The 8,522-nt window shown below is 33.0% G+C and overlaps 1 protein-coding gene across 1 annotated transcript; it reads right to left on the bottom strand.

Annotated features, from left to right (window-relative positions):
- Nucleotides 1-668: 668 nt before the first annotated feature.
- LOC120165913 (polygalacturonase 1 beta-like protein 3) lies at nt 669-2,716 on the bottom strand. The gene is made up of 2 exons (XM_039175344.1): nt 2,657-2,716; nt 669-2,558 (listed from the first exon to the last, which is right to left on the bottom strand). Exons 1-2 carry the CDS (start codon nt 2,702-2,704, stop codon nt 735-737), a joined length of 1,872 nt encoding a protein of 623 aa, XP_039031275.1. The 5' UTR covers nt 2,705-2,716; the 3' UTR covers nt 669-734.
- Nucleotides 2,717-8,522: the final 5,806 nt, after the last annotated feature.

The following is an 8,522-nucleotide window of genomic DNA, read 5'->3' as shown; positions in this document are numbered from 1 at the left end:
AACTATATCTGAAAGGGTGTCTGACATGTAAATATATAAGAAAAAAGTGATTTTTGAGAAAAATCGTCGATTTTTGGAAAACATTAAGATTATCTGACAATTTTTGGAAGGCATATTATCTTTTGGGAAGACACTACTCACATGCATATGTGCTGACGAGAGAAATCTTCGAGTCTTCCATAGATTTTCCAAAAGTCATCAAATTATCTGAACATCTTTTTGTTGAACTCGTCAAATGAATTAGATATATTCTATTGACTACAATAATATTCACATTAGATGAGAAAATAGTTTCTTCAATATCATATGACAAAATGTATTTATTTATGATTTTATAGCTTAGCTAATTTTATTCATCGTAGGTGAGCTCAATACCACACTCTTGGGATTGCTTTTAAAGAAAGTGTAGTGGATGAGGTAGTAGGTATAGCTGCATTCTTGTTTTTTTTTTCTTGTGCATGCCAAGGGTGTAATTATCATGATTTCAATCATGGACATAAATTTTTAACTTTTTGTTTCTTTTATTAAATTATTTTTCAGTTGATTTATAATATTAATTCAATTTAAATAAACTGAACACTGAAAAAAAAAACCCCACCGTAACTTGATGATAAATTATAACAATACAAAACAATGGAAATATGGTAAATAGAAATAAAAAGTAGTTGGACCAAAAAAGAAAAGAAATAACTAAGTGGGACCAAAATTAGCTTCTTTTTTTTATCCTAAGCAAATCAATCCACAATAGTCCAAGTCATGTCATTCTCAAAGATCCAATGGCAGACTTCAATTCGTCCAGGGCTAGACCCAAGTGCCACGAAGGCAGCATGACCTGGACTCCAAGCTGACGTGTCAAGATGACAAATGGCAACACCGTGATTAATCTTGGATTTACCTTTAACATCTAAAATTTCAGCTTCATAAACCCTAACCTTGGGCACCGAGTGACAATAATACAGTAGGTACGGGTACAAACTCTGATGGCACGATACCGATTCCGTCACAGCACCGCCGTTGATCCCTTTGACTTCTCCGATCATGATCTCTTCCTTTGACCCCTTCACGTTTTCTGTCGTTCTGACCGTCACTTTGTGGCCTAAGACCGAGGTGGCGAAGTCGATCATGTCCTCTGCTGACCCAACGCACCGCTTCGTCTCACCACGGCTCGCCGGCCTCTCGCATTCCGCCAATGCGTTTGCAAGCACCGGTTCCATGCTTGTCCCAAATATTTTCTTAAGCTCGGATAAGTGGGAGGTTGAAAATGGTAATTTACTCGAAATCACCCGGGGCAAAAATGACCTTCGGGGCATCTTATCGACAATATCGGGCATCACCATGATATTCCCTTGCTTCAAAACGGACTCCCTAAAGAATTTACCTTGTTCAACCCATCTATTTACAGGAATGCCACCGTTAGCCTCATCGGCTGTTTCTTTGGAGCTCGAGTTCGAGTAACCAGCAAATGAGACACCATTTTTGGCATAATCAACGAAGGAACGAGCCAAATCATAGATTTTGAACCCTATGGTGGTAGAACCAGTGGATCCTTTACCATATTCTTTGAATGTAGAATTCCCGACGTTAAATGTTTTCCCGTAATTTGCGAAATTAACTTTCCCGGAATCCGAATCCCTTGCGTAAGACTGAAAAGAATCGTCTCCCACATTGGCTGAATCTCTGTAGCTAGTAAAACTATCAATCCCCAGCTTAGAAGCTAAACCATACGTTTTGAAGTTGTTATGGGGATTGTTACCTGAGTCACCATAGGCTTTAAACGAGTCGTTTGCCGAGTTTCCCAACACCCCGTACCCTGTAAAACTCGACCCGATGGTGTTGGCATTACCACTGTAGCTTGTGAACTCAGCCGGAACTGACTTCCCCTTCTTCCCATAATTTGTGAATGCTTGGGAGCCTGAGTTTGTCTCGGAGCTGTAGCTCGAGAAAGAGAGTTTATGGTTGTTACCATCCGAGTCATAGCTGGTGAACCGGAGGTTCGGTACGTTGACTCGTTCCTGATAGTTGTTGAATCCACCAGAACCACCTGTGGAGCCGGAGCCGTAGTTGGTGAAGTTATCAATAGCGACGTTGGCATCTTTGGCATAGCTATTGAACTCTTCTCTATGTCCGTTTGATCCCCCGCTGTATTTTTTAAAGGATTCATTGGGAGTATTTAGCCCATCGGAGTAGTTCTTGAAAGAGTCGACTCCTCCACGTCTCGACGTACCATAACCCTTAAATCTTTTACTGGAATAAACTTCAAAATTCGCATCCTTGTTGCCCTTGGCGACAACATCTAGTATCGAAGAGTCCTCGAACAAACAGAAAAGATCTGCCAAGGAACAAAAATCCACAATGTGGGAAGACAGAGAGTTATGGTCGGCGAGTTTAGTGAGTTTGGCCAAGTCAACAGCATTGAGTGGAGAAGCTTTGGAGACCAAAACTGGTGGGTTCGGAAAACTGTTGGAAATGTGGTTGTTCCAGTAACGAATCAACGAGGCTTTGGGTGTAAATGGGTTCTCCTTGGCCTGGCCTGTACCTGTACAAACAACTTGCACCACCTGGAAATAGAACAGAATGAAAGCAAACTATAGATGAAAGATAGAAGAGACAATATAGAAGGGAAAAACAAACAAGAAGAGGGAATTTAGTTTCTTACATTGGAAGATGAGAGAGATAAGTACAAGAAGAAAAGGAAGATTTTCATGTTGTCTTGTTGTTTTAGACACTGGGGAAGACAGAGTGGCGTGTTTGGGGGGAATATATAAGCTTTTCACCGAATCTTTTTGTTTAAGCTTTGTTGATGGGTTTTACTTTAGTAAAATAAAGTTGGTCTGACGACTCACTAACATGGCTTTAGTTAGAAATGGAGTAATGACAAGATATAAAGAATTCTAACAGCTTTCATTTTAGGTTTGGAAGTATGTTGAGTTTGAGCATCTAAATACCCTTTTAAGTAGTTTATTTTTCTTTTAAAAAAATTATAGTTGAGGTTGATTAGGTTTAATTTCTAGTCACTATAACAAAGAATCTAACATCTAGTATACCTTTTTCTTTTAAATGTAAATTATTATTTTTTAAATAAGGTAGGAAGATTGAAAAACCTCTATGAAAAATTTAAAAAAATTGAGTTCATTCAGTTGAGCCTTTATAAATATAAAAAAATAAGTAATTCATTCCATTAATGGAAATCATCATTAATTGATTCGTTGATGGACCAAAAGGGTGTCGTCAGCCGTGACTGGTTCATACTTCTGGTTTGGGGGAGAGTCGCGGTTGATATTTGAGTGAAGGAAAGGATTGGTCTTAAAGAAGAAGAAAAAAAGATGGTGGTAAAATGTGCCAACCCTCTTACTAGTCTTGATTGGAGGTGTTTAAAGTGACATCCGTGTTTAAGGTAATTATGATTATTTATAAGCCGATATACTAAGTAAATATAGTAATTAGACTTGTGATTTCATTCGGACGCATCACTTGAATTTATCAGAGATCTTATCTATGTGATGTCTTATATATGTGTATTAGTTGACCACGAGCTCGTGTTTAAGGGATACAGGCTAGTTAGAGACACTAGTGGGTGTTAATGTAAGGTATTTGCGTGTAAATTAGTAGTTAAGTCCTTATCTAACTCAACTACTTTGTACAAAGTCCATAAAAGACTTCTTGTACAGAGATTTGACTTCAAGATTGAGACTATTGAACATAGTGACGAAGATGTTCGTGTATGAATATCGACTTCAATCGATTAATGAGAATAGTTTGAAAATGCTATATCAGTATTTCAATAATTTTTAAATTTGTTTACTTTTCCCCTAAACCCTAGTTGTTTTAGTTTTTTTTAAGTCACAATCCTAGAGGAGCTAAAAAAATAATAATAGCACGTGGGTGCCATTTATTACAAGGGGAGAGCAGTAGGAAAAAAATGGTTGTTTAATTTACAGTTAACAACACCACTAAAGTGAGTTAGGGAGTTAGGGAGGGATCTAGATCCACTAACTTCTATTTATGGATAAATTACAACCAAGGTCACTTCATTATAGGTTTACTAACAAACATATCGGTTTTCTTCTAACAGTAACAGCCATATCATTTAATTAAAATACTATTACGTCCTCCCATTATCTCTTATTATTAAAAAAATAAAATGTTATTACAAACAAGCCATTGATAGTTAATTATTAGGTATAAATAATGATGTGGTCTGATATAATAATAGTTTGTCCTCAAAATTTATATAGTCTATTAATTTGGTCATAATTTGAATCAATTCAATAAATTTAATATTTCGTATCCAGTTTTTGTTCTTATTCAAGAAATATTGTATTATATCGGGCTATATTAACTGCCTATTTTAATTTTAACATGGAGTGACCTATTTGTAATTATATTTTAATTAGATGATATTTTTTAATTTTTAGAGAAAACTGACATATTTATTATTAAATCCATAATTAAATGACCTTGGGTGCAATTTGGCCTTTGTTTATTTGGTGGGAAGTGGTGGTTCTTGTAAAAACGAGACCCTTAATTTCGAGTCTCAAATCGTGCCTCCTTGACAGAGAGGGAAAAAAGAAAAGAAAAGGGAGAGTTGAACAAATTCCAATAGAACTTGCACCGATACCCAAAACTCAGCCGGCCAGGGCATAAAGTAAAGGGTAAATATATATATTTTAGTACATGTAATTAGTTTTAAGATGTAATTTGGTATATAATTTTTTTGTCAAATTAGGTACTTGAAGTTGATTTTAAGGTACGAACCAAGCAATCTCAATGATAAATGAATTGTTATTATTACTTAAGGTTTTGGGTTCGAGTACCATGAATGCCAAGGATATGAACATTCAATGTCAAATGTTTGAGAGTTATCATTGAACATATACCATCTTGTACTTATTTCAGATTAATCACAAAAAGAAGTTGATTTAAGCTTTAACTTGGCACCTAATTAATCAAAAAAAAAAAAAAAACTTGGCACCTAAAGTTTTTTTGTTGTTGTCAAATTAGATATCTCAATTGGATTTATTGGTTTAAAATTTTATATAAACGTCACTTTTTGATCTAAACTGATATTTATAATAAATAATTTATTTGAATCATAAAACTAAATTTAGGAATTTAATTAGACAAAGAAAAATAGTTAAGGCACTAAATTATACCTTGAGGCATAGTTTACCTAATTGAAAAAAATTTAGACATGTATTGATGTTACATCTTAAAACTAAAATTTATATTTATCTTAATTAGGATGCAATTAAACAAACATTGTTTTTTTCCTTCTTCTCAAAGCTATCCAAAATAGACAAAATTATCAAGATATCTTAATACAGTTTTGAGGGAATGTCTAAGGAAATGCAGCCTAATTTAAGGCTAAGGAAAGGTGCAACCGAAAATGTTAAATTTTTGTAACATTTCCGAGCAACCTAAAATGTTAATTTTTTAACATTTCGGGTTGTAATCGAAAATGTTATGAAGAAGATAACATTTCCGGTTGCTATTGGAAATGTTAAAAAATTAACATTTTAGGTTGCAAAAATGTTAAAAGATTAACATTTTAGGTTAAGCTCAACCGAAAATGTTAAAAAATTTAATATTTCCAGTTGTGTCTTTCCTTAGCTTTAAATTAGGCAGTCGTAAAGTAGAACAACCCCGATTTTGGTGTTTTGTTGAAGTATTTCCTCCAATATTTTCTCCCATGGTATAATCATTTTATGTGTTTTTTAATACAATTAATGCAAGCATACTTTCCAATGCAATTAATATAAACATATTTTTTTTAAATAAAAACACTATAGGCTTAAATATACTATTGCCTCATAAAATATACAATTTATACCGAGTTAAAAAAAATTACGAGACATTTTGTCACTTAAAGTTTATATTGTTACCTCATTTGAATCAAAACGTTAACTCCGTTAAAAAAATCGGTAACCAATTAAAACATATCACATCACCATTTTAATTTAATTTTTGTATTTGAATTAATAAAAATCAATTTAAAAATAAAATAATTAATATGTCAAAAATACCCTTCTCTTCCCTACCTCCACCATCTTCCTTTCCCCAACCCAAACACTTTTCCTTTCCCCAACCTCCACTGGTTATTGCTATAGTCTTTCCATTTCACCAAATATTAAAATTTTTCACATTTCTCTCTCTTTTCATATATCCCCTCCACCTCTGCATACTCATATATCACATATTCTAACACCTTTATTACACCTTCAAGCCCTAACCTTCTCATATGGTGTATCATGTTCTCTTTTGGGGTCACCTTCAAAATCTCTTTAGCTAAAGCTAATGGTGTCAAACCTTTTTCATCTTTCACTTCAGGATCCACTGTCGATGTTTCACCTTAGGATTCATCGTCGATGTTTGCTTCAAATTGTAGGAAGGTAAAAGGAAAATCTGTCTCAAGATGCCGAAGAAGCATTCATCAAAGAAATAAAAGGAGAAAATACAAAAACCGTTAGAGAATATGAACTAGAAGATGATTGGTTGTTGATAATAAAGGTTTAGAAAAGAGAAGAAATTCTCAACTGTATATTATTTTGATGATTACTGTTGGGATATTTGGTGAATCTCAATTAAACAAGCGAATGGTTTGCCAAGAGGGGGTGAATTAGTTTTTAGAGTTTAGGGAGTAAGGAGTAAAAAAAAGATAGACAATTTGCACAAGGATTTATGGTGGTTCGACTTCTCAACCAAGTCTACATCCACTACCTTAGCTCCTCAGTAAGGATTTTCTAAGAAATTCACTAATTTGTTCTTTCTTTTTCACATGATAAAGAGATAACCTTTACACTTCCTATATTTTCAATGGCTTAGCTAGAACCAATCCCTTTTTCACAAAGGAAAGAAATGTAAACAAGAAAACCTCTCTAAGGTAGGGTGTTTACAAGATTTAAGCTCACAAAAAACATCTTAGGATATACAATTAAGCTCAAACACAAATATTTACAAGAGAAAGAAAAAGAAAAATTGAAAAAAATTTCTCTTGTGTATGAATGCTTGGATAGGTGTTCTAACCATTCTTCAAGTGTCATAAACTTGTTTTTATAAGTTGGAATGAGCTTGTGGTCGTTTCTAGCCATTGGAGATGTTTTGGAGTTGTTGGAGATCATTTTTCTGCAAAATAAAACTGCCTAGGACAGGGAGGATCGATTCTCCTTTAATGAGTATTGGTACTACCTTTATAATATTTAAATAAACTAGCTGTTACTAGCCATTGGACCTGATCAATATCGATATTATGCTCATGGTATAAATACTACTATGTAAAGTAGTATCGGTATCCCTTTGGGTATTGATACCTATTTTGCATTCTGGAATTTGAGCAAGTTGAAAAACAACTGGTAGTATCGATACTTCCCTTACCTTTGGTATTGGTACCAAGTGAACAATATCGATACTGTTCATGCAGTATCGATACTGTAAGAACAGTGTCGGTACTACGTACCCATAAAAAATATTTTGTGCTCAAATTCTAGTTTAATGGACTTTGAATTATATTTGCAAACTTTGAACAAATTCAATCAAGTCCAAAAACATTTTGCCTTAATTTGTTATATCAAAATATTATAAAACATGGTTCAACAATCTCCGCCTTTTTGGTATAACAAAACATTTGAAAAATTGTTTTTGGCAAAACTCTTCCTTAATAAAACATTCATGAAAAAGAGACATTTGGAAAATATTAAAGCTCCCCCTTTTTTTATTGAGAAATTGAATTTTTCAAACCTATACTTCTCTCTCTTTTTGTTATATAAAAAATAATTCAACTTTAAAGTTCAAAAATAACAATGGAGAGTAAGTAGTAAATTTTAGCATAAAATCATTTGAAAAATCAAAGCTTCCCCTCAATAGATGCATTCCAAACAAAAATTTGAGTTTAAAAGAATAACAATTAAAAGACACTAAATTTCAACAAAGATTAACAAACATGTTAGTAGAACATGAAATTCAATATATCCAAGTCTAAAATACTTTATGCAATATCAATTTTTGTATTTAAGTACATGTGCATAAAGTTATCCAAAAATGTTATGCATTTGAAAAATTGATATAAATTGTTAGAGAGATATCATTTGCAATAAATCACATGCATAAACATTTAAATTAAGGTCAAAACTTAAAGTTTGTAAAAACAAAGCATTTGAAAAATTGATATCAATTGCTAAAGAGATATCATTTGCATTTAAAACCAATTTTAACCAAAATTCATTATGATGAAATAAAAATTATGAAAAATCATTAAAACTTTAAAATGTCTATCAAATATCTTTTAACATACATGAGATAGAAAACATAAAATGATTTAAAAATCAAAACTCGTGCATGCTTAAACCAAATGAGCGACCAATTATGCAACATATTCAAAATAAGCTTAGAGGTTACCCATTCCATATCAAGTGTGGCAAGAGCATTTTGTCATTATGCATAATTGGTTGCTCATTTGGTTTAATTGGAATCCATACTTGTTTAATTTTAAAATGTATTCATTTCTTTAAATGACAAGTATGTTCCTT

Source organism: Hibiscus syriacus, unplaced genomic scaffold (genome assembly GCF_006381635.1).
Source record: "Hibiscus syriacus cultivar Baekdansim isolate YM2019G1 unplaced genomic scaffold, ASM638163v2 tig00111621_pilon, whole genome shotgun sequence".
Taxonomy (NCBI): Eukaryota; Viridiplantae; Streptophyta; class Magnoliopsida; order Malvales; family Malvaceae; genus Hibiscus; species Hibiscus syriacus.
The sequence above is the reverse complement of the archived record's forward strand: the minus strand, read 5'-3'. Positions and strand labels throughout refer to the sequence as shown.

Bases quoted from the DNA above. Each gene is read 5' to 3' on its own strand.
- LOC120165913 (XM_039175344.1), bottom strand. From the start codon at position 2,704: ATGAAAATCTTCCTTTTCTTCTTGTACTTATCTCTCTCATCTTCCAAT. The intron at 2,559-2,656 runs GTAAGAAACTAA...TTCTATTTCCAG, and splicing joins TATCTCTCTCATCTTCCAAT to GTGGTGCAAGTTGTTTGTAC.